The sequence below is a fragment of the Peromyscus eremicus genome, chromosome 22 (assembly GCF_949786415.1).
Source record: "Peromyscus eremicus chromosome 22, PerEre_H2_v1, whole genome shotgun sequence".
NCBI lineage: Eukaryota > Metazoa > Chordata > Mammalia > Rodentia > Cricetidae > Peromyscus > Peromyscus eremicus.
This window is the reverse complement of record NC_081437.1, coordinates 35459155-35486281: the sequence shown is the minus strand read 5'-3', so window position 1 is coordinate 35486281 and position 27127 is coordinate 35459155. Positions and strand designations below refer to the sequence as shown.

At 39.1% G+C, this 27127-nt stretch overlaps 1 protein-coding gene across 1 annotated transcript in view; it reads right to left on the bottom strand.

Annotated features, from left to right (window-relative positions):
* The window catches only part of Rock2 (Rho associated coiled-coil containing protein kinase 2), a 103962-nt gene that overhangs the window by 33751 nt on the left and 43084 nt on the right, over positions 1–27127 (bottom strand). Inside the window, 6 exon segments of the mRNA XM_059248192.1 lie at positions 1309–1447; positions 3412–3556; positions 9005–9265; positions 10945–11082; positions 24037–24137; positions 26010–26091. Coding sequence (XP_059104175.1) covers positions 1309–1447; positions 3412–3556; positions 9005–9265; positions 10945–11082; positions 24037–24137; positions 26010–26091 — 866 coding nt within the window.

The following is a 27127-nucleotide window of genomic DNA, read 5'->3' as shown; positions in this document are numbered from 1 at the left end:
ATAAATTGAAATATTCTTACTAAGTTTGAGCTTAAATGCTTCTCAAAAATAAGCTATGTGTCTGTTCTCTGGACAGTTAAAGAGGCATAATGATGAGTAGTATACAGTCAACTCTATGGGAAATCAACTCCAACTCCACTAGCAGTCTGCTGTAAGTCAAAAGTACATAAAAACAGTTAAAAATTCCCTCTGCACATGCCAAACAGCTCATGACGACTTTGGGCACAGCATTACTCCAGGCTGCTCTCAGAGAAGCAGCAATCTTTCCTCTTAAAAAGAACTATCCATATTTACTACTAGAAGCACTCCCTCTCCATCAGTACTAAAATCATCACTCTGAATAAAATCAAAAAGGTTGTTAAGAATTTCTTTAACTCCCTTGAAGCATTCCTGAAAACTGGATGGAAAGAGAACTCATCAAATGTGAGTGTGTTTCTAGTGAATGTCCAGTTTGCACCCCATGTCATAATGAAATCCTTCCCAACCCCAGCAAATACTATTCAGGTTATATTTTATTTTATCAACATTGGTTGTTCATCAATCATATAACTAACAAAAACCTATAGTTCTTTTAAACAAATGATTAGAAAGACCAAGGGAAAATCAAATAGCTTCCTCACTCTTTCTAAGGAAGCTTTCACATCTTTGTTCATCTATTTGTTTTTGTTTTTTTTAATCATAGAATTTCCAGCACAGATTTGGTCATATACAAATGCAAACTAAAGAGTCAGAAGGAAGCACTTCCATACTAAACAAACAGTTCTTTTTGTGGGTGGGAGAGATACAGGGTCTCACTATACAGCCCTGGCTGTTCTGAAACTCACTATGTAGACCAGGATGACCTTGAACTCAGAGATCTGCCTGCCTCTGAATGCTGGGATTAAAGGCATGCACAACCACAACTACCTTTAAACAAACAGTTCTTAAGATTATAAACTACCAAATATTTATCTATAGAAACGGCTATCCTCTCAAAGTTATACAATCAAGAGTCATATGGATTGCTACATAAGAGGGTAAAATGTGAATGACAAATTGTATTCATTTACTAAATCATTTATACATCTTTATAGACACAAGGATTAAGATATAAATTAAACAATAACTAGGTTGTATTACCAAAATGATGAAGGTAACCCAACACTAGGCTTAAGGGGGTGGGGTTGGGGTTGCTAAACTAGAATGAAATGCAACCAGGGTAACAACAACAGAGGCTGACTTCAAATGTATAGAAAGCAAGCACACTTTCACTTCTGCAAATTGTAAAAGTAAAATGGTTTCTATACAAAGAAATACTGCATATATTACCTGTCTGTTAAGAAGGCACAGATGAGATTCTTTGCATGTTTAGAAATTTCTGTATCTTCAGGGAAACACAGTGAATTTTTATGATCCATAATTTTGCTGTAGGTTCCTACAAGTGAATCTGCGTAAAATGGAGTGTCCCCTAATTTTTAAAGAAGGACAGCAATGAGTGGAATAAAGAATTCAGGTTAAATACTTTTCATTTAATATGTAAGGAGCTTAAGTTTGTTGTTTTTTTTTTCTTTTCCTTCCCCCCCCCCCCAGACAGGGTTTCTCTGTGTAGCTTTGTGCCTTTCCTGGAACTCACTTGGTAGCCCAGGCTGGCCTTGAACTCACAGAGATCCACCTGCCTCTGCCTCCCGAGTTCTGGGATTAAAGGCGTGCGCCACCACTGCCCAGCGGAATTTAAGTTTAAGTCCATCTTCTTGTATGGAAGAACAAATGGCCTATATGCCAAGAATCACAATGGAAATGAACAGACATATACAAATACATTTAAAATGTAACCATACCAATGACCTTCTACCCTTGAAAAAAATAAATTTGCCCCTGAGTTTCCTCTAATTGAAATACTATATCTTGAGATCAGGCATAGTGGCACACATCTTTATTCCTGGCACTTGGGAGGCAGAAGCAGGCAGATCTCTGTGAGTTTCAGGACAGCAAGGGCTACATAGTAGACGCTGTCTCAAAAAAACAAACAAACAAAACCAAAACAAACAAAAAAAATTATATATTAACAACCTAACTGAAAATAATTTTGTAATTCATCACACTGTGATAAATTAATCACATAGTGATTACAGACACCTTTAATCCCAGCACTCCAGAGGAAGAGGCAGGTGGATGGATCTTTTATGAATTCCAGGCCAGCCTGGTCTACATGAAAGTGTGTCTCAAAAGAGGAAAGAAGAAGGAAGAGAAGGAAGAGGAGGAGAAGAGGAGGAGGGAGAGGAGAAAGAAGAAGAATATGTATTTGTTTATGTACTGAGTTCCAGGGCAGCCAAAGCTACATAGAGAGATGGTTTCTCTAACAAACAATAACCTGAAAACTTATACAAATAGTAAATAAAATACATTTTGCCATTCAATGTCATAACAAGATTACATGAACTAAAGAATGCTTTTAGTTCTCTGTAACTATTGGAACAAATACTAAAATTTACTTAAACATTTACTCAACCATTTAAAACACTTACAATAAAAGGATTAGTAAGACATCTTAGGGCTAGCAAGATGGCTTAAGTGGTTAAGAGCATGCAATGCTCTTGCAAAAGGCCCAAATTCAGTTCCCAGCCAGCTCCAGGGGATTCGATGCCCTTTTGTGTTCTCTTTAACCATTTCTCACACACACACACACACACACACACACACAAAGTAAATAAATCTTTACAAACAACATCCCTGTAAACTACTGGGGTTGGAGCCATGGCGTGGCAGTTAAGAGCATTTGCTTGCTGCCAACTCTTTCCCGAGTTTGGTTCCCAGCACCCACACCACAGTTGCCCAGAACCCCAGCTCCAGGGGAGGTGATTAAAAGACTAGTGGAGGCAGGCCTACAAAAGCTGTAAATTTGTTCTTGCTCTAATATGCTTTAATTTAAATAAGATCTAGTAATGTGTTGTGGCTTATCTGTAATTCCAGCATACAAGAGGCTGAGGCAGCAGATTTTGAGTTTGAAGTCAGCATCAGCTACGCAAGAAGACTTTACAAAAATACAAAAAGGATCTACTGGAGAAACCTTCCTACCAACATACAGCATACTTCTAATGCCTTTCCACAGTGGACTTTTTTTCAATCACTCTGCCAATCCTGTATCAGAGTCTACTTCCTTTACTTATTTACTGGCATGTGAACATGTAAGCATGTGCATATATGAACACATCATTCACAGGTACTGGTTCTCTTCTACCCCACCTGAGTCCTAGAGATTACACACAGATCAGCAGGCTCAGCAGCCAGTGATTTTACCCCTTAAGCCATCCCATCTGCTCTACATCTGGTTGTAATTCAGGTTTCAGAAATTCTAATCCCTTCCTTGAGCAACACACTTCCTGTACATTCTCCAATTCTTGACTGAACTATAAGGTGTTAATATTGACTTACCCACTAGCATCTCAAAAAGGAAAACACCTACAGACCACCAATCACACTCTCGCCCATAGTATCCATCACCACCTTGTGATTTCAGAACCTCAGGTGATATGTAATCAGGAGTTCCAACTGCTGTATCGCAATGCACCATGCCTGTCTGGGTAAATAGCACAATTAAAACAGAAAGCTAAACAACCAGCTAAAGATGAATGCACACAGACAACTGATTTATTATCAGACAGTGACACTTATCACTTCCAATAGAACATCACTGTGGTCCTGGCTTCAGGACTCAGGAGATAAATACACCACCTAATACATAGAAATGTCTGGATGAGGGAGACCAGAGATGAGTTTCCATACATAGAAAAAGGGAAAGGCAGTGGGCTCTCAAGATGATGGAAACCAACAATTTTGGTTATTTATTACATTAAAGTAGGGGGTACAACATGTGATCTTAATGATACAACCTGGGAAAAACAAAGAATCATTAGGAAAAAAGCAGCTAAGCCCTTATGATGGCAAAATGACTCTCAGGTTGGACGTGGGGTTAAGAAGTGGTTCACAGTTATCAAGAGCAGACTGAAGAAACGTATTAAACATTTAAACTAAAAGACCATAAAGGTTTGGTGATTCTTAGCTTTATTTCTAACTATGTAGCTGTGTCATCAACATATTTGGCAAAGTGATTCAACACCTTTACCTGTGTTTGTTTTGTTGGCAGTAAGATACTTTTGGTTGAGTGCCTTCTTTTTAAGATTGTGCATGTATATAATGTGTACATGCTCATGTTTGTGTGCTTGTGTGTGTGGAAGCCAGAGGCCAATGCTGGGCACCTTCCTCTATCATCCTTATTGACAGTCTCCCACTGAACCTTGACCTCAGTCACTGGCTAGACTAGAGCCAGCAGAGTCGGGGATCCTTCTACCTCTGGGCCTCCAGCACTGGTGTTATAGGTATGTGCCACCACGTTTGGCCTTTTGTGGGAGCTGGGGATCTGAACTCAGGTCCTCATACTTGAGAAGTGAGTATCTTATCCACTGAGCCATCTCCCTAGTTGCTCAGGCATTTTTTATTTTTTATTTTTTGACAAAGATAAGAATCATAAGGGAGAGTTGAGTTTGAATCTCAGCGACTCCTTACAAAATAAATACTTTTGTGGGACTATGATGAATGGCATTTTCCCTTTAAAAATCATGGCTCTTATCCACAATTTTTGGCTGGCATACTGTTTTCTTTAAAAATAAACATTTGAAAAGGGTACTTAGTATTTTTAAACTGTCTGATGAAGTATTCAATTAAGTGGATATAGAACCAACATTTATAACAAGTCTCTGGCTTTGTTTAAAGAACTACTAAAAGGTAAATTAGAAATCAAAAAAATTGACTCACTTACCTTTAGGGAGAAATGGGAAGAGGGTGATAGGGATAGGAAGCAAGCTACCCTGCCTTGACCATACACTTCACATAGTTAGAGCTCTTAAAACCAGAGGAAACTTCACATACAAAAAAAGTGAAAAATTAACTCCCCTACTCTACAACCACAGTGAAATTAGTCCAAGGAACTTTGGAAAACTAGTTATCTTAGCAGGAATCTTCAAGTCAAAAAGCAATGTTAGCAAATCTACTCATTTCCATAGTGGGGTCTAGCAAAACCATTTTAAATGTACGCTAGGGTTAAACAAGTAAAAAACAAAACAAAAAGCCTCTAACTACTAGTAAGAGCCAGAGTTTTACAAGGGAAGAGGGAGACTATCCCTGTGGTGTTAGACTTCAAGCAGGTATCAATGTGGCACTTGATATACTATCTATACAGACAGAGACTCAATTGTAAACATGTGGCTTAATGCTGGGTGTCTATGACCCTAACCCTCCCGGCTCTCCCCACTGACTAAGCCTGACACTTAACACTGGGTGTCTATGACCCTAACCCTCCCGGCTCTCCATGAAAGCCATGACACTTCAGGAGCAATGAGTCCATCTAGCACCCATAGGTAAGTACCACTCTCTAATAAAAGGAATCAGAGCTTCTTGGAGTGGCTCTGGGGCTAAGGGGAAAAAAAAAAAAACTAAACCAAACAAACCCCAAATCAAACAAACAAAAACCAGGCAAGTTTTTAATAGTCTGTATGTCAAAATCAAAGCAAGTAAACCAAAAAGGGGCTGCTGAAAGGATATGGAGCCAACCTCAGGAGCCTTCATAAAGTAGCCATCTTGGAGGCAAGTTTCCATGTGTAAACAGAATATGGCCTGGGTCCAGCATATATAAAGCACATGAATCATTAAATAACATAAAAACCACACAACTTTGGAGTTCCAAAGTACTGACAGGTGACACAAGAAGAGTGTCTTAAGAGGTTTCGTATCACAAGCTAAGGAGCTTGAACTTCAGTCAATCTGCTGCATCTACTGAAGAGGTCTGGGCTGGAGAACAAGGTTACTAGGCATTCATTTTCAAAAGGTTACTCAAAAGTACTCTGATTGGGGGCTGGGGAGGTGGGTAAAAGTGATTGGTGTGCACGAGTGAGGACCTGGATTTGGATTCCTAGCAACCAAGTCAAAAGCCAGGCACAGCTGTACAAGCCTGAAAGGCCATACTGAAGGAGGGAAGTAGAGTGGAGGAGACAGGAAGACCCCAGGGACTTACTGGCCAGCCAGTCTTGCCAAAAACAGTGAGCACCAAGTATAGTGAGAGACCCTGTTCCAAAAACTGAAACAACATGGAAGGCTAGGGAGACAGCTCCGTGGGTAGGAGTACTTGTTGAGCAAGTATAATGACCTGAGTTCAAATCTTCAACATTAACCAAAAAAAAAAAAAAACAAAAAAAAAAAAATGGCTAGGTATGGCTATATATGCTTACAATCTCAGCAACTGGAGATGGGGACAGATCCTGGGAGCTCACTGGCCAACCAGCCTAGCTGAAATGATAAACTTCCAGTTTAGTGAGAGACCCTGTCTCAAGATAATAAAGTAGTAAGTGAGAGAAGACACCTGACCTCCACCACTGGGCTCCTCACGGAAGTGCACAGGTGTGCACACACATAGATGCATACACACATAGATGCATATACACATATGCACACACACACATCTAAATAAAATAAAATAGTGCAGAGAGATAGAGGAAGACACCTGACATCCACCTCTAGCTTCCACACGTCCTCATGGGCAAGCATACTTGCACACACATGCATATGCCACACATACACGCAAAAGTTACTTAAATGTATTAAATTAAATATTTTCTAAATATATTTGATGTTTTGTCATTGACAAAATAAAGATCAAGAGAGTTTACTGAAAACTTAAAATTGATCAATCAGAAGTCTTGGGGTTGGTCTTTTATTCAGAATGTCTCTTATGAAGGTAGAAAACATTTAAACAAAACTCTTCAATTTTAACAGTATTAAAGGCCCTAGACTGACTTAAATAGGCAGCAGGCTTTCCAGTCCCTTTTGAGAATTTCACTGAGCACTGTGCCCCTGCAAAGAGGCACCTACCTTTCCTGGGGCTCTTGGCCAGCACTGCACAGGTGTTACCCCATCCCTGTGTTCCCACTACACAGTCCACGTGTTCAGACTCAAGCCTTCGTCTGCCCCTAACTGCACAAACCTGTCTGGCTGGATTCCCTTAGTTATCCCTCAGGTATTACCTATTTTCTAATAGTTACATGTGTTCTTTCTTTCTGTCACCTTTATTATTGACTGACTGACTGATGAGGGGGTGGGAGGTACACACACAAGCAGACAACTTGCAGGAGTTGGTTTTCTCCTTTCACCATGTGAGTCTCAAGTAATGACCTCAGGTGCCTTCTTCACCCACCGAGCCATCCCACCGGCCCAAGATATGCAGTTTCTTAACGACACACTGGCACTGCTCCTAGAATGCAGCAGGTAACACCATTTTCATTTTTAAATGTACAATTTTGAGAAAAAGAGATCTTTTAAAAAACACACACGGGCTGGAGAGATGGCTCAGTGGTTAAGAGCACTGTCTGCTCTTCTGCAGGTCCTTAGTTCAGTTCCCAGCAACCACATGGTGGCTCACAAACATCCATAATTCAATCCAGTGCCCTCTTCTGGCCTGTAAGCATACATGCAGACAGAATACTGTATACACAATAAGTAAATAAATATTAAACACACACACACACACACACACACACACACACACACACACACACACACACACACGAAGAAACATCAGATATTAACAACGGAAGCCAGATCTTCCAGAGGATTCCATTTCCAGCACCCAGATGATGGCTCACAACCATCTTCTACCTTGAGAGGGTCCAATGCCTTCTTCTGGCCTCTGCAGGCACCTGACTTTCTCTGACAAAATGTCAATGATTTTAGCATCTCTGTCTATACTGTTGACAGACTATAAGAACATGAAGGAGTACACAGTCTTAAACAATCTCTGAAACAAAAGCCACTTTTTCAGATGCACACCACCAAGCCACTGAGCTCTAGTCTGTCTCCAATGGAGGAACAATAACAAAGGAAGGGCCAATGTGATAGAACTCAAACCTGCAGCCCATTATTTATCTCACAATGACTAAGACATTAAAAGTTCTGTGTAATTAAAAAAATGTGTGCCTGAGGACACAGAAGTGTCTGCATGCACGCATGGTGGTGGTGCCTGAGGACACATGAGTGTTTGCGTTCGTGCATGGAGGTGGTGATGGTAGGCATTCTGGAAGGTCATGAAAACCTTATCAAAGGTGTGAGTCATTCTCCTAGAAGAACAGATTGTATAAATAGCTTGTAAATACAAGCCATCTTCTAGACAACCCTGCTCCATCAGGAATTAACAGTACAGACAGAGAAGGACAAAATGTAAAATTACATAATCAAAACAAACTGGTATCATAATGAACTATGAAGTTAATGTTACTAAGCCAATTAATTATAAACTATCTAACAGCAAAATATCACATTAAATGATGACTCCCTATTTACCCTATACAGAAGAGGTAGGTGGGAAGCAGTGACTCATTTTTTTCCTTATTTTATATCACCTCCTTTCTCAAAAGGAAAAATACAGAAATAATGATGGTAGAAATATCCCTGAATTTTGTGACCCAATTCTACATACTTAGACAATTACTAATTAGCTTTGATTCGTAATAGACTCTTGTCAACATTCTATGAAGAAGATAAATGAAATGAGGAATGATTTTCTCTAGCATTCAGCCAGCCACTAATAAAGTATTTTACACCTGGAGAATGATTTTGTCTTGAAGTTGTTACACCATTATCAAAACTAAATTTATTTTTACTCAAAATCCCAAAATCCTGATTTGCATTTATTTGTTTCTTAAACGCACGGGGGGGGGGGGGGGGGGGGGGGTGTTGTTGTATGTGGACAGACAGGGAGACAAGAGAGCCAAAAAAGGAAGGCTCAGCAGGTAAAGGTGCTTGCTGCACAAGCCTGGTGATCTGAGCTCATCTCCAGAAGCCATGTAATGGTGGAAGGAGAGAACTGACTCCACAGGTACACCATTGCATGTGCATGTACATTCTCTCTCTTTCATACACACAAATACAAGAAATATGAAAAAAATTTGAAAACTAGCATTTTGTTTACTGGCTTACTTACTTCATCCATTTTCATGCATGTGCCAAAATCTGCTAATTTTAGATGTCCATGTTTATCCAAGAGCATGTTATCAGGCTTCACGTCTCTGTGTATTAAGCCCATGGAGTGTATTGCATCCAGTGCAAGCACTACTTCAGCAGTATAAAACTTGGCCCATTTTTCAGGCACATCGTAATTACTCATAAGGTTCACAAGGTCTCCACCTGGCATGTACTCCATCACCATGTACAGGTACCTGTCATCTTGAAAGGCACAAAAGAGCTGGAAAGGGGAAGGAATAAAATTACACTACAAACAAAGCCACGAACAAAACAAAACCCCCAAATTATTATGACTACTTTATAACTAAAACAGAGTTAAAATTTATGACATCTTTTACTTCTGGGTCAGGCCCATTTAATGAGAACACAACCACAGACCAATTTGACATGAGTACTTTTCTAGGCATGCTATAAAATACGCATAAATGAACGTTTTCCTCTCATGGAAAACAGAATGTAAGAAACTAAAAAAAAACATTTTTTTAAAGACATAAATAATAAGAACAAAGAAGATAATAGCTCCCTGAAAACTAAACAAACTATGTCTCATCCCCGACACAGAAGAGAGCTGGAGGTAGGGGCAGCTTAGAAACATCTAACAAATACCAATTTAATAGACAGAGAAGAAGTAAGGTCCATTTCAATGAAAAGATGAGTAATCAGTAGCCACACTTGGAAGAGAACTAAGTCCTCTTTTCTAGTCTCCATCCTCTTGTTCACGATAAGCAGCAAACTGCACTGTCATCTGCTTCCAGGCCACAGTGTGCTGGTTCTAGACCCCAGAAAGATAGCGTAACCACAACTACCAAGAAAGGATGTCTATACAGCAGAACCTCCCCGGAAGCAAGCAAACAGAAAAAGCAGCATCCAGAGATTATTTCAATAATCAAGAGCTCCTTTCTTCCTCAGGAAGAATCTGCTCGGCAGAATTAAAGATCAAAAGATACCAACAGACGGAAAGGTTAAGTAGAAAATGACAATGAACACACTAACAGGGAAGCAATTTAGATTTAAAGCTGACAATGGGACACTTCAGTGCTTTCCTCTTTTCCCTTCTGTTTGAGACAAGGTTTCCTTATGTAGATCAAATAGAACTCAAACTTAGAAAGAATCTTCTTGTGCAGCCTCCCAAATGCTGGGATAACAGCTGAGTCCACCACAACAGCATTACTATCATTCTTTACTCAAGCAAATTATCAAGGCTCGAAAATAAACAAAAAAATCTCCACACTGCCTCTTTCAAGCAAGGTATGAAACTGCAGCTCATTTAAGCTCTTTAGGGCACACACTGGTATGTGGGTAATCTTACTCATCATCCTTGCTCAAAATCGTTTATAGATTTGAATGCTAGAGTTCAACATAACAAAAAAGGAAGCAAATATCAAGTCAATTCTCTAATCCATAGTTCTGAAGTGGAATCAGAAGCACTAATACCATTGTATATTACAGAAAAATAGATAAAGGACTGTCAAATGTTTAAGATGTTTACTGTAGAAAGCTTTTCTCTCATTTAAGATAGGCTAAGAATGTCATGTGAGGTGACTAACTAACTTCAGTATGTACAAATCCATCCAATGGCAGGATGAATTCATTATGCTCCTACTATGTGAATCTCAAGGAAAGGGTAGTAGAGACCGCCATACTGGCTGATCAAGTCAAATCTTCATATCAAGCAATTAAGAAGGAAATAGTTTCCAGTAATAGTTTTGATAACCAACTTAAGTAATCACTGCATGCCACTACTGTGCAGATACACCACCAATGAACATTCAACAAGCATACTCACCAAGATCTAATAAAAAATTATTGCATTTTTACTATGTGAACAAAGCACAAGATGTTTAACACACAAAACACTCTTCTGAATAGACAGTAAAAAGAAAAAGTTAGCATGCTTACCTGAACCACCCAGGGACTATTTGCAAAAGCCATAATATCTCTTTCTTCCCAGAAAAAAGCAGAGTCTGATCGTTTTATCATTTCAAACTTACTAAGAAGCTTCATTGCATAAACCTTCTGTGATGCCTTATGACGAACCTGTGGATTTTATAAAGCCAAAAATGAGCAATATTTTAATTGATAATGTTAACATTGACTAGCTGCAGAACAAACTAACCCATAGCCAAGTAAATGCATGTAAACCCTGTCTCAAAAACCAGCCCTGAAAGCAGAAGTGTAACACTTATGAGCAAGAACATTTATAAGAGCCAAATATTTCAGGAAATAAACGTTTTAAATCTAGTCAATTAAGCAACTATTGCATTTCAGCTAAATAAAGCTTAATCCATAAAGCTCCATTCCCTCAGATTAATTAACTTAACCATTAAAATAAAAAAAAGATACTATTTAACAGGTAGTTTCCAAGAAATGTTTACTGAAGGGAAAAACATTTCTTTTAGTCTGAAACATCAGAGTGTGTGTCTGTGTGTGTGTGGCGTGCACATACACATCACTCATTAACTGAACATTAATAATCTATTATATTAGTTTGTAACCTGATTTTAAGAACTCATTCTCATTTTTTCTAAGTATCCTATTTAAGATTAATTTCCAAGAAAAAAAAGCAACCAATATAGTTATTTGATCAATTCCCATTTTGCTTAATAAATTTCTTCAGAGTAAGAATGGCATTTATTTATAACCACTATTAATTCTCAGAACATATAAAGTATCACAAAGCCAAGCAATACACAGTCCAAAATGTAAGAGCTAACACATACTAAAAAATAACGTCTATAAAACTGAAATGCCCAAGGTTTATTCTTCTAGCTATGTCTTTCCTACAGCAGTTCTCAAGTTGGTAAATGGCTGTTCCATCATTGAAGCTGCTGAGGCTAACAATCCCCTTGTCAGAAAATCACACAGTGCTGCCTCTCTCTAACCTGTTTCTATATCCAGCCATGTCTACTTACTCCCTTAATGGCTACCAAGTCCAGCGTCTTTTACTCCAATTGCCAGCAAAATCTCAGTAAGCTTTCCTCTTCTCCATTCACTCAGTCTAACAAGTCACATAAACCAATTCTGGTCACTCCTCAGCTTGTCTCTTCTGTATGTGTTACTCTCTAGAAAGTCCTTTCCCCTGAGTTCAGTTCCTGACTTCAGACCCCAGTTCAAACACCGCCTTCTCAGCAACACCTACTCTGACCAACGTACTTTATTTCACTCTCTGTCTCCCTCTCCTGCTAGGATGTCCCTAATTCATTCTCTCTTCTTCGCTTTTGCTCCATTTCACTTACTAATCTTACATCTTTTAAAAAACATAACTTGCCAGGAGGTGGTGGCACACACCTTTAATCCCAGAACTTGGGAGGCAGAGGCAGGCAGATTTCTGTGAGTTCAAGGCCACTCTGGTCTACAGAGAGAGTTCCCAAACAGCCAGGGCTGTTACACAGAAAAACTATGTCTCAAAGAAGAAAAGCAAAAAAACATTATTTGTCCTCTATGTAGTCTGTATTTTGATACATTACCTTAATCTTTGCTAAGGTCCCAGTGGGACAGCCTTTCTATGTCGGAATGACAACTATAAGGCAGAGGATTCAACCTGCCTGCGGACTACAGAGACGGCAAGTGGAGACTGAATGCACCCTGCTTCCCGCGTCTACAGGGTTTACACCTGCAGTCCTGCAGTCGGCATCACCCACTTCAAAGAGGTGGCTTCACGACTTCACGCCCCAGTACCCAGTCCGCCTGCAGTTCTTTCCCTCTGAAGCTCACCAGCTTCCATCTTAGGGCTGGAGGAAGACGCTAAGCAGAGATGAAGCTCTTGACCACACTGCTGACGAGCCTAGGGCATCTTTACAATTCAAACCTTGTCCTTTGTTCTTGTTCATACTTTAAGCACAATTATCGTCTTTTAGTTCCTCTAATAGAACAATCAACCTTTCTTCTTTATATATTTTCATTAGAAAACCCATCACAGTCCCTGACTCCACCACTCGCCCAAGGACACTAGCTTCTTTTCCACTCAGCTGAAACAGGAAACTCCTCAAAGAGGCTCTCTCTGATGACCCAATCAAATTAAGATCCTTGACGAAGGTCGGTAGTAGGTATTTTCTTAAAAACTGTGAAGGACCTGCGTGCTTCCTCACACCTCCATGTGCTCTCTTCCTACAATCTGGGATTGTGGATGTCTGTCCTTACTGCCAGCTCCCAGAGGACAATGGAAACTCAGTAGGATAGAGATTCTTCTGCCTGTTTTGTCCCCTTCTAGTCCCCAGGGACAAGTTCAGTGCCAGTGCTGGCAAAAATAAAATAGATATTCATCAGATACCTGAGGAGTGGATATATAAAAACTAACTCTCTGACTTTAGGACTGACTGACTGAATTTTCAGGATGTTTTTGAGGCCAAGACTCACTATACAGCCCTGGCTGGCCTGGTACTTGCTATGTAGACCAGGCTAATCTTGAACTTGGAGGTCCGCCTGCCTCTGCCTCATGGAGTGCTGGGATTACAGGTGGGGCCGCCACATTTGCCAGCTGAATTTCCAGTTTTAAGAAAGATTCAATAGCAATATTCTAGTTAACTCTTACCAAATATTATCTACATCTAAAATCATACTTTTATTGATTAAAAATAAAGTAAATCCAAAAAATGCTCACATCTTTCCCAGAGGAAACTGGGAAGAAAAGAGAATAATTTGTAATAAATACTATATAAATATAATAAAAATTTAGAAATCATAAAAATGTTCTATTTAATACAGCAGGTTTTTCTCCTAACAAAACCAAGTAATTTTGAGTGATTTTAACCAATCTCTTATAAAAACAGACAATTCCTGGCACAATCAATATAAATAATCATCCCTTAGAATCCTATCCTTCTAGTTCTGATGGCACAACAGGAACCGGCTAGCCCGGCCCCTGTAAACACCATCAAACAGTATAAAGCGACCATTCCCACAGAAGCTCTGTAGAGTGAGGAACACATGACTAACTCATCAGCGCTCCATAAGGGCCTAAAACAGTCTAAAAACATCTCAAGTGGTGCCCAGAAGGACTTTCCTAAGCAGGGCACAGTGATTCTGCTGAAATGGGCAGGGGGGGGGGGGGGGGTGTTGGGGGGCATCGCACCAAGATTAGAATTCAAAAGAAATGAGGTGCTGGGTTCTGCTGCACACGTAAACTACAGAAGTCACCTGAGAGAAAATACTCCAGGTTTACTAGAGCAACTATGCCAGGGTGGACAGCAGGACAGAAGCACTGAAGCAGCCTGAAGGACAGACACCTTGCCGATTTCCAGGGCACGCAGCTGACACATCTTAGAGGACAAAATACAACACAGTGGTTCTCAACCTTCCTAATGCTGTGACCTTTAATATAGCTCCCCACATTGTGGTGACCCCCAACTGTAACGTTATTGTCGTTACTACTTCGTAACTATAATTTCTAATACTGTTAGGAGTCACAATGTAAATATCTGCTATGTGATCCCTGTGAGAGGGTTGTCCAACTCCCAAAGAGTCGCAACCTACAGGTTGAGAACTACTAGTCTAAAGGCCTGCTCTACTACTACTTAACAAAACCTAAGCACAAACTAACCATCAAAAGGGAGCAGTTTAACTAGAGGCTGAGCCCTCCGAAGGTAAAGGACTTGATGGCAATACTTGCTCTTTGCACACACACTCTGACAAAGTGTAAAACAGCCTGTACAAATTAAGGATTACCAATCAGTAAGTCACTCAACAGACCATCAGAATGAAGACCAACATTCTTCAAAGAGAAACTCGACTCCATATCCATAAGATCTGGCCAAACACTTAAAACTTACTGAAGAAGTAAAAAGGAAACCAGGACTTATCATTAAGGAAAAAGTAGCCAAAAGAAATGATTCCCAAAGGTGTTAGGTTTAGCTTTAAGTTTTTCTGACAAATAAGTAAAAAGAAATAAAGTAAGTAAAAATAGCTCTTAGAAGTAAGAAGTATGTTTAAATAAAAGAACACATGTAATAGAAGTAAAAATCAATTAGAAATTCTATAACTGAAAAATAAATACAGTAACAAATGAAAATTCAGAAGAGTTTAACAGAACAGTGATTTAAAAATGAGAAATTTGCCGGGTGGTGGTGGCGCACACCTTTAATCCCAGCACTCGGGAGGCAGAGCCAGGAGGATCTCTGTGAGTTCGAGGGCAGCCTGGACTACCAAGTGAGTCCCAGGAAAGGCGCAAAGCTACACAGAGAAACCCTGTCTCGAAAAAACCAAAAACCAAAACAAAACAAAAATGGGAAATTCAAGCCAGGCAGTGGTGGCACACACCTTTAATTCCAAAACTTGAGAAGCAGAGGCAGGCAGATCTTCGTGAGTTTAAGCCTAGCCTGGTCTACAGAGTGAGATCCAGGACAGTCAGGGCTTCACAGAGAAACCCTGTCTCAAAAAAATTAGAAAGAGAGAAAAAGGAGAGAAAGGGAGAGGAAGAGGGAGGGGGGAGGGGGAGAAGGGGGGAGAGAGAGAGAGAGAGAGAGAGAGAGAGAGAGAGAGAGAGAAATTCAGTGTTTCTGAACACAAATGAATTTGAAAAATAAAGACAAAATAAAAGACATCAGACTTAGTGGCCTCCAAGGTAATTTCAAGCTGTCTAAAATATGTGTAAATATAAAGGACTAAATATACCCATTAATGAATTACCAAACAATTAAAAAGCAAGACATACATTGATGTGGTTTAGCTATAAATCAGACAGGCTGAAGAGTAAAGGAAAGGCAAACATAGGTGCCCTGGAAAACAGCACAGGTAAAGCTATAATAGGAATGTAAATAGTAAAACAGACTTACAGCAAAGATAGTCTTTTATCTGAATAAAAGCGACAACACATCAGAACACAAGAGAGCCAGGAGGAGTAGCAGGATGCACCTTTAAGCCCCAGCACTCTAGAGGCAGAGTGATCTTTATGAGTTGCAGGTCAGCCTGCACTACATACGTCTTGAGTCCTACGCTATTGTAAGGAAGGGGACATAATTCTAAATATGTGCGTCTTAAATAAATGAATTTGAAAATTCATGAAGTAAAAACTAACAGAATTAGAGAAAGAAAACTACAAATCTCTATTTTCAGCTGAAAAATTTAATAATACTCCATGTCAGTAATTTGATAGAATACATAAAATATTACTATATCATTTCTCCTTTTATAATGTTTTGAAATTTGAAGTATTTTGAAATGTTGTAACATTAAATAAAAAATGGTAACTGCAAAGAGCCAAGTATGTGATAACAAGAACTGTAGCTTACATCCATCTTCCGTATCACATTTCTAGGCTATAATAATAATTCCTTACTAAATCTGCATAGTCTTATAAAATTTATAGAACACTGAAAATAAATGCACCAGAAAGAACTATGAAAACACAGGGCAGAAGTCAGGGATAATGAATGACAGCTGTAAAGCTAGAAAACTCTACCACAGCAGACATAGCTTTTTAACTGGCCTGTGTTCACTAACCAGATTATCTCAAGCAAATAGTCATAAAAGCTAGGAACAAGCTAGGAACAAGGAAGTTGCTAAGACACTCTCTGCCATGCATACTTACACCATTCTTCAAGCTTTCACTTCCTCTAAAAACAAACTGAATTTTGAATGTTCTCTAACTTCATTAGAGAAAGCAGCACACACAGCATTAAGAGTCAATTAATTTGCTGTTATTTTTATTATTTATACTTAAGACCATGACATACACATTCACTGTATAGCGGAGCTAAGAACGGAGGTTAAAAGGTGTCTACCGACTGGTGGAAACCGGATAATCACTCATCTGAATAACAGTATACACTGTAGCCTGAGATGACATCTGAAGGGAAAACGTTGACTGACTCCACCTTTGGTGGTGCAGCCGCTTTCCAGTCTACAGTCCCAAGTGCTCTGGTGCTCTCACAGATGTGCTGCTTGCTCCTTTCAACAGAATCATGATCACACTGTGAGCTGCCCAATGCTTGGCACAATGCTAAACTGTCTACTTCAACAAATTCAACACATTGCTATCTCTATCCATGCAGTATCTACAAGACGTTGAATGAACACATTAAGAATATTTTGGCGATAAAGCTGAATTTCATTTAAACTCTTGACTAGGAGGACAGTTGCTGGCTCACAGCACAAGATGGGAACCACTAGCTTCTCGTGGTTTTCCGATATAACTCACAGACATTAGTCTTATTCATGCCAAATGTCTACAGCATACCTTTAAAATTCATTAGCAGTCATGTGACCAAGTCGCACACTAAAGTGCGGCTACTTTAAGAAAGCTGGTTCCACTCATCTTCCTCTGAGGTTGTCTCTGAGTTATTCTATCATAATCTCCCTCAGCATCTCTGTGGGTTCCCTTATTCTCCAGCTCCTTCTCCTCTAGTCAATACAGATGGACAGACACAGTGAACAGAGGAATGTTTAAAAACATGGATTAAACAAACCTGGGCAGAGGCAGAGATATTTATGAACTAAATGGCCAATTTACTCATTTCCTCTCAATTTCAAAGCAAAGACAAAATGAAAGATAATGACTATGAATTTAACATACAGAATACAGTCAATGAAAGCATTAGTTAACTCTACCACAGACCAATGGAATAAAGCTCATCCTATCATGAAGTGATCCATGTGTTCCATTACTAGTCTTAGTACTTAAAGGACAAAAATCACATCTAACAGTTCTATTTGCTACAGAAAAGACTGTCAAATTCCTCATTTTTAATTTTAAAAATACATGAGTACAAAACACCATCCAACTGAGTGTATATGTATGCAGGAGGAATAAAGACACACACACACTCCAAAACAAGAAAGGGAGGGAGGGCCCAAACACTAACCATGGTTATACCCTAGGTGATGGAATTTCAGAAACCCCTCTTTCCTCCCCTCTTATACTTTCTATAGTTAAGATATATTTCTTTTTAAGTAAGAAAGACAGACAGACAGACTTAAATGCTTGAGACATTCCTAAACAAAGCCTGAGAGCATGCTTAGGATATTCTTGGAACCCTGTGAACAACTTTGAAAATCATTCTACCTAGGACATATCGTTTGAAGCTTTCAAATTTATTTTATACAAATAAAATCATATTGTGATTATGTGTATATTAGACTAATCTGGAGTAATGTCTGGTGTTAATGAAGCCTCCACTAAGGTCTAAGTAAAACAATGTCCTCATGCTTTCTGTTACGACAGCCAAGACTGAATAGCAGACACAAGAATTATGAAAACATCAGAGGAAGAGACATAATTTTTGCAGCTCAGAAATAACCTTATAAACAGTAAAGATCTAACTTTACATTAAAAGAAAATCAAGAATCTGAGTTTACATAAACAGTATTAGAAAATCAGACACACACACACATACTTGTGGAATATTTTAAGGTATGCTACATTTTATGCTGTAGAACATTTCGTTAATGATGCAAAGATGTGTTGCATTCTTTTATGTTGCATTAGTTTAACTCTGTGAAGCTATGTTACTTTGCCTGTCTACAACACCTGATGATCTAAAGAACTGAATGGCCCATAACAAGGCAGGAGAAAGGATAGGCAGGGCTGGTAGGCAGAGAGAATAAATAGAAGGAGAAAAAGAGGGATCAGGAAGCAAGAGAAGATCAAGGAGCAAGAAAAGAAGGGGCCAGCCACCCAGCCACACAACCAGACACGGAATAAGAAGCAAAGAAAAGATATAATAGAGAAAGGTAAAAGGCCAGAGGCAAAAGATAGACAGGATAAGTTAAACTGGCTAGAAATTAGGCAAGTTAAGGCTGGGCATTCATAAGAAAGAATAAGCCTCCATGAATATTTATTTGGGAGCTGGATGGCGGGCCCTCAAAGAACCAAGAGTAGAAACAACCAACAGCACATACCCACACACACAACGCAAGAATGAACTGACAAAGGCTATATGGTAAGGGTTGTTCTGTTCTCTCTGCTTCTCTTCTGTGTCTTCCTAGGCTGTGTACTTTACTAAAGAAGGCAATATCCCCAGGTGTGGATGAATATTTTGAGATGAAGAGCTATCAATTACTGGCAAGAAGGTCAAAATATTTGAAAGGCATAGTTCTTAAAGGAAGGAAGGAAGGAAGGAAGGAAGGAAGGAAGGAAGGAAGGAAGGAAGAAAGAAAGGATATAGTGTAAGGAATCAAAATATCAACATACCAACTACAACCTAAGATAGAATATGATAAATAAAACAACATCAATTAAAGACACAGAGGAGAAATTTCACCCTGATAGAAGGTTAAAACAAAAGAAATGGTAACTACCTAAGTTCTCTTTTCAAAAAGTGAGCACTGAGACACAGAGTCAAACTGCAGGACTAAAAGGCATACAGGAAAACAGAGCATGCTCTTAGCAGCTGGCCTAGAATGAACAGCTAAGAAAGGAGGCATTTAAAGGAGCTTCTTTTTCCTGATCTCTGTGTATAAAGAGGGGTGGATATGACTGCAGTGCCTCCAGAGTTCAGAAGAGAGCATCTTGGAGCTGGAGTGACAGGTGCTTGTGAGTCAACAGGCATCCTCAACTTCACACATGCCACACTCTTACCTGCTAAGCCATCTCTCCAGCCCCATGAAAGCCGACATTTCAAGACATCCCAGCAGGCCACAATAAAGGAGTCATACTAATTTAGTCAACTAAGCAGTGAGGGGCCCATTTAGAAGCATCTGTATTAGTTATACCAGATCTAAAATTGTCTTTCCTCAACACAGGGAGAGGCAGAAATAATGGAAACCAAACTTGTAAGATATAAAAGCCCCTAAGCTTACTCAATGTGCCCACATCAGGAGTGGGAATAGACGTGGTACTTGAGAATATAAGGATATAAAAGTATGAGGATGTCTGCCAAATAGTAACATCAATCCAGTTGAGCATGCACAGAAGGAATAAACAGAGCATTTACTAAGCATGGTCTTGATGTCTCTCCATGAGCACTTCGCAACTTCAGACCATTACTTCAGTGAAACACTGAGCAGAAGTGAATAGACAGCAGTTATTCATATATGACTAAGTCGTGGAAAAGCAACTTCAATGAAAGTAAAGGCAATGAACACTGGAAAAAGAAAAGTGCAGACTAAAGTGATAAGAAACTGCACGAACTTCTCAAGAAATTAAACATAAAGGATGAACGAAAAGAGACGTTAATTATGACTCTGTGTCTTGAGAAACCTGGGACGAAGGGAAACAAGTGCCATCCTTCTGGTCACTATTTTGTTTTAAATATTATTACTCTCTGTGTGTGCATGCATACATGATGTGTATGGGGAGTGTGCCAAAGCACACATGCAGAGATAAGAAGGCAACTTTATGGAGTAGCCTCTCTGTTTCCACCTTTATGCAAGTTCAAAGGACTGAATTTAGGTTACCAGCTTTACCTACTGAGCCATCTTGCAAGCCAGGGAAGTTTTGTTTTGTTTTTTGGAGACAGTTTCTCTGTGTAGCCTTGGCTGTCCTGGACATACTCTATAAACCAGACTGGCCTCGAACTCAAGAGATCTGCTTGCCTCTGCCTCCCAAGAGATGAGAGTAAAGGTGTGTACCACAACTGCCACCGGGCTGCCAGGAAGATTTTTAACTGACACTTTTGCAATAGTCTCAAATGTTTTTAATCATCAAAATAAAAAGGAAACCAATAAACTGGTTCCCAAACTTCACAAGAACTGGTTGGTATGAAAAGAAATTTCTGTTGTTTTTTTTTTTTTTCATGAAGCCTGGTATTGCCATGGTGGCCCCATACAAATAACATACCTATGTACATCTATGGTGATATTTTCTTTGTGCTGAAATGTGATTTTACTTGTAGAGTTGCCTGGGGGTCAGAGCTAATAGCAAGCCATTTATCAGAAGTCTGGCAGTGGTAGCACACGCCCTTAATCCGATCACATGGCAGGCAAAGTCTGTGTGTTCAAGGACATAGCCAGCTTGGTGACACACGCCTTTAATCCAAGTACCAACCATAGAGACCTGGAGGTCTGTATACACAGGCAGTGACAAAGAAGTTAAAATACAGACACACAGGAAGTAGGTCTCTTTCTCAGGGGAAGGACGGCAGCGGCTGGTAAGCTAAAGGCTATTCGCTAGTGCTCTGACCTCCAGGGCTTTTAACTCTTTGGCTCTGTGTTTCTTATTTAATAAGACTGTTTAGAATTATATCTACACACATCTAAAAATCAGATAAGACCTGAGTATTCCAAAGTAAAACCCACTTAAATACCTGACAAGAAACCTGGCAATCATCCCACTACTCAGAACCAGAACCACACTAAGAGACAGATATGTGCCATCCAAGTTAGTACTCACAAAAATGTTCTAAAGTTAAGTTGTTACTAATGCTACTCCACCATAAGCGAGCTTTAGCCTGGGTGACAGGAAACCAATGTCTTGTAGGCTAGACACAGAAGCAGTCAACACTGATTCTTCTTCCACACTACCAGAAATTATACACAAAAAATGTCTACTAAAGTTTTATTACTGAGGTCAAAGGTCTTAGTGCAAAAGCTACTGCTTTTTGCTGTTTATTCTTTTTTAACTATAATGATTAAATTTTTATGTGTATGATTGTTTTGCCTGCATGTATGTCTGTGTATCACATGCATTCAGTGCCCACAGAAGCCAGAAAAGAGTGTCAGATCCCTAGAAACTAGAGTTACGGACAGCGTGAGCCACCTTAAGTGTTGGGAATCAAACCTGTGTCCTCTGGAAGAGCAGCCAATGCTCTTACTCACTATTTCTCCAGCCTCCTCTCCCCTCCCCCAATGCTTTTTAAAATTGACTTATCTCTATTTTACATGTATGAGTGTTTTGCCTGCATGTATGTAATGTGAACCATGTGTATGCAATGCCTGTGGAGGGCAGAAGAGGGCACTGGATCCCCTGGAACTGAAGTCACAGACAGTCATCACACACACACACACACACACACACACACACACACACACACACAACGCTGGAAACTGAACCTGAGAGCTCAGGAAGAGCAGCAAGTGACCCTAACTACTGAGCCATCTCTCCAGCCCCACACTGCTGCTGACTCCAGAACCAATGCTCTTATATGCTACGGCATATCAGTGATATACCAAAGTTACCCTTAGAATGAAACTTTATTTGTAGAAATTGGTTAACACTGTCCTTTGTGGTAACCTAACCTCTACTTTCAACTTAACCAGAAAAAGATTTCATATGGAAAGAAAATATTGTGCTATTATTAAACTTCCTCCAATTAACTTGGAAAAACAAAATATCATAAAGATGTTTTAAATTGGAATATTCTCCCCCTATACCCACCATACTACTTTAGTATATACAAATCAATCTTCAAAACAGATGGAAGAAACACATGGATGTTTCCTTTACAATTCTTTCCTTTTAAAGAACCCCTGTCTAAGGTAATAGAGGAAAAGCCAAAGCAAGTAAGACACACGCTCTTGTGTCAGGCACCAGATTCAAAGAATGTTAAGATGTTTTTCATTTTTTAAAATACATGATTTTGGTTAACAGCAACAACAAAAATAAAATTTTATACCTACATATTTTCTTCCATTCCTCTGACATACTTCACTATAATGACCACATTAGCAGGGAGCTAATAACTACTCTGACATTAAAACATGGAAAGCTGGGTTAAGGCATGGTGCCACGGACCCTTTAACCCCATTACTCAGGAGTCAGAGGCAGGCAGATCTCTTTGAGTTGGGAGGCCAGCCTAGTCTACACAGGGACACCCTGTCTCAAAACAAAACAAAACACTACCAGTTTGAATGGGCTGTGGCTCAGCTGGGCTGTGGCTCAGCTGGTAAGTGTGCTTGCCTAGCATATGTGAAGAAGCCCTGGGCTAGGTCCCCAACAGAGCATGAGGATTCATGCCTGTAATTCCAGCACTTGGGAAGTGGAAGCAAGAGGATCATAAATTCAAGGTCATCCTCAACTACATACCGAATTCCAGGCCAGCCTAGAACGTAGGAGTTCCTGTCTTTAAAAAAAAAAAAAAAGAAAGAAAGAAACCAAAAAGCAAACAACTAAAAGAAAAACAAGGATAAGTCAAGATCTATTCAAAATCCAACTCCAAATTCTAGTATCTCTTCAATAATTAGAATAAATCATAAGTATGCAGAAAACAATATATTTGTATGAAATGTGTGATTTGGTTCTATATATCAAATAAGCAGTAAAAATAATGAACCAGTTAACCCTTAGGGAGTACTCTAACTAGCATGACTTATCTTATTAATCCACTTACTCATCATCCTCCACAGTGACCCTCACAAAGCAGGTACTACTGTCTCTATTCTTCAGGTCAGAACTTGGAGAAGAATTTACACTTAAAGTGATCACTGTTTCTCACTGTCATCAAGAGGATAAATCACTGTAGACTCAAAGAACAGAACTGGACTCTAAGAACAAATATTGGTCCCTCATGCTTAGGTATTAAAAACAGGAAAACCATTATAATGCCTCATTTAAAATATAAATATACAATTTAATGTTAAGTTATATTTACACTTTCACCTACAAAGATAAAGTTTCTTCATTGTGATATATGTGTGTATATATATGATATACAAGTGTGTGTACACATACAAAGACACACACACACACACACACACACACACACACACACACACACACATCGTAACTCACAAATCAGAGATTGGCCTGCCTTAATATCTTGAATGCTGGAATTAAAGGCATTTGACATCATGCCCAGCTTCAGTCTGATCTTTCTTAATGAAAATCCAGCTCTCATACAGTGTAATGCCAGAGTATAATATAGTATTGTATTAACTTCTAGCCAGATCACATGTAAAACCAAACTGGCATTATTCCAAATCACTGTTTTAAAGCTGGAATACTATTAGTGACAGGTTACCCCTTTTTAAAGATGGGAACACTGAGGTTCTCAGAGATAGAATGACTTCATCAAAGACATAAAACCAATTCCTCAAATAGCTGAGAACAGAATTTAGAACTATTCAGCTGCTATGAAGAAAAAAAAAAGGTAGTAAGAACACAAACAAATCCTTTCTTACCAACTGAACTTCACCAAAAGCACCTCTTCCAATAACTTTTACAACATCGTAGTCTTCTGCTTTCATCTGTAAACCTCTAATTTTTTTCACTATTTTCTCATCTATAATAAAAAGATTACCATACTTTTAATAGCAATCACATATTAGAAATATTAAAAAATAGTCACCATATTTGTAAAAATTTTTAAATTCCTCTTAATCTTTAAAGGATCCTATTTTAAAACTTTAAAATGTGGGAATGGGTATAGTACAGTGACAGATTGCTTACTTAACACGAGAGCCCCAGCACCGAAATAAACAAACACTCTAAGATACAGGTTATCTTCTTCGCATCCAGGAACCAAAGCTGTCATTCGTTGGCCATGTCCCCGAAGATCACTAACTGCCAAAGCAGTATCAAAGCATTCTCACTCCTCTCTGTGCAAGTGACATCAATGACCCAGGCAACCCTGATGCTTTATCAATCATGGCAGAAAGCAGTCACAAAGCTAGGTGTGTAACCAGGACCAGTAGGCTAAACACAAGGACTATACATTTTAAGCCAGCATTAAATAATTAGGCCATATTGCTAGATGTTATCTCAAAAGAGAAGAGGAAGAGATGAAATTACTTGTAATTCCAAATTTAGTAACGAAGCTTAACCTACTTCTTTAAAGGCAGCAATCACGTTTTAAATATATCAACTACTATAGTAATTATTAAAGGAAAAATACCCTAGCACTGACAATCCCAAAATAAAGGATTTGGCTGTGGGGATAAAGAGGATGCATTAATCATTCTGAAACTTCCTTTCCCCCTTTTGTAAGACATTTTTAGAATTTTAAGTTTTCTGCATTATGTGTTTTAAGAGTGTGGGTTTGTGTGAGTGTGGTGCCCTCAGAAACCAGATGAGAGCATCAGATTTCCCAGGAGTTAGTAATAGATGGCTGTGAGCTGCCTCACTTGGGTGCTGGGAACTAAACTCAGGTCCTCTGCAAGAACAGTATGTGTTCTTAACAGCTGAGTTACCTCTAGGTCCCTGGGATTAACTTTTCTTTTTCTATTTTTGGAGATTGTCTTGCTTTGTAGCACAGGCTAGCCTTAAACCTGTAATAGTCCTCCTGCCTCAGCCTCCTGGATTGCTACATACAAGCACAATTCACCATGCCCAACTCACTTTGAGAATATATTTTCAGATTCCATTTATTCCAACATAATGCTGACAAACATTAAGGATAATCATATACACAGTACTAACTGCTATTAGATCATTTTTCCTTAACAAGACAATGTACATAAATTACTGAAATAAAGCTTATTAAAGTCTACTGGGTAAATAAAAGCAAAGTCATAGAGTTACAATATTAACTCAAAATTTTGCTTAGATCAGCCATAACAAGAGTTCTATGGTCTTAATTCATATACATTTTATCTACTTTACACAGTCTAACTTAGTTCAGCAAAGTTATTTTGAAAATACAAACTGTTTTTAAATGAAACAAATAGCACACAGTAAGAGCAAGTTTAATAAATTAATAGGTTGTGGTGGTCTAAGTAAGATCAGCCCCATAGGCTCATATATTTGAATGCTTAGTCAACAGGAAGTGACGTTATTTGAAAGGATTAGAGGGACTGGGAGGTGTGGCCTTGCTGGAGGAAGTACATCACTTTGGGAGGTGGGCTTTGGGTTTCAAAAGCCCATGCCAAGCCCAGCGTCCCTCTTTTGACCCGCAGGCAGATCAGGATGTCACTCTCAGCCACTACTCCAGCATCAGGTGTGTCACCTTGCCTCCTGCCATGATGACAATGGACTAAAAAATCTCTGAAACTGTAATCAAGAGTCCTCTTGGTCACAGTGTCTCTTCACAGCAGTAGAACAGTGGCTAGGTCATAGGTTAACAAAGCTATTTAAGTACCAAAAAGTTAGCCAAACACATCTCATTTAAAGCCCAGCTGTGTGTCCAAACATGAATAGTAAAAATAAATATACTTACATCTATTTAAGAAATTATCTATATTTTTATTTTTCCTCAAAGCAGGAAAATCCAAGTCAAGGACCAAGGAATTTAAGCCATCCTGTTAAAAAAAATAAAGAATAAAAAGCAAGTTTGTAAAATTCTGAAGCCTTCAAAAATCTTTAAATATTATATATGCTGTTCCCACTGAGTAAATATGAACCCACATTGATATACTGTGGAGACTCTCCAGGCCCAAGAGCTTGAACAAGTTTCCTAACCTGAGAATGTTAGCTGAGAAGCTGAGAGTATACACAAGGCCAGAGTTTGGTACCCAGGAAAACAAAGAAAGACAAATGCAGCTTACAAGTTTTCGCTCATTTAAAAATCATTAATTTTGTGTCTATGCATATGGAAGAAGGGAGGGAAGTACCAAACGTAAGTTACATGACATTGTTCTCCAGGTAAATGGATAGAACCAATAAGAATCATACTGAGTAAGGTAACCCAGACCCAGGCTGACAAACACTACATGTTCTCTCATTGGCAGCTGCTAGCCCCAAATCTTCAGATGTGAGCACATATCCTGGAACAAATACAGATGATTTAAGAGGCCAGCCTAGGCTTATATTGTCTCACAAAAAATGTCTTCTATTTCACCCAGGAAAATCCGAATCATGTTAACTGACCTGCTGTCCTTTATCACTAAGAGCCGAATATAACCTATTTATAATAGTGTATGGTTTGTAGGTACTGGAAATTTTTAAACCCAATTATATAACAGACTAACTTTATCCCCAACAAGAGTTTTATTACCTAGTAAAAGAGATGTTTGCCTGAAGAAGACAAGATTGACCAAGGAATATAAGAAATAAGAATGAATTAAAAGTTTACCAGCTGGGGCTGCTGGAATGGCTCAGCAGGTAAAGCACTCACCAGCCTGATGACCTCAACTTGACCCCAGAACCTACCCAGGGTAAAAAGCCTGAAAGAGAAGAAATTCCCTGGAATCCCTAGCCTGTGTACTTAAAACAGAGGAAACAAGAGATCTTGCCTCAACAAGGTGGAAGGGGAGAACCAACTCCTGAAAGTTGTATGACCTCTACACAAACACTATGGTACACATAGGCCTGCACTCACACATATACATCATCTAA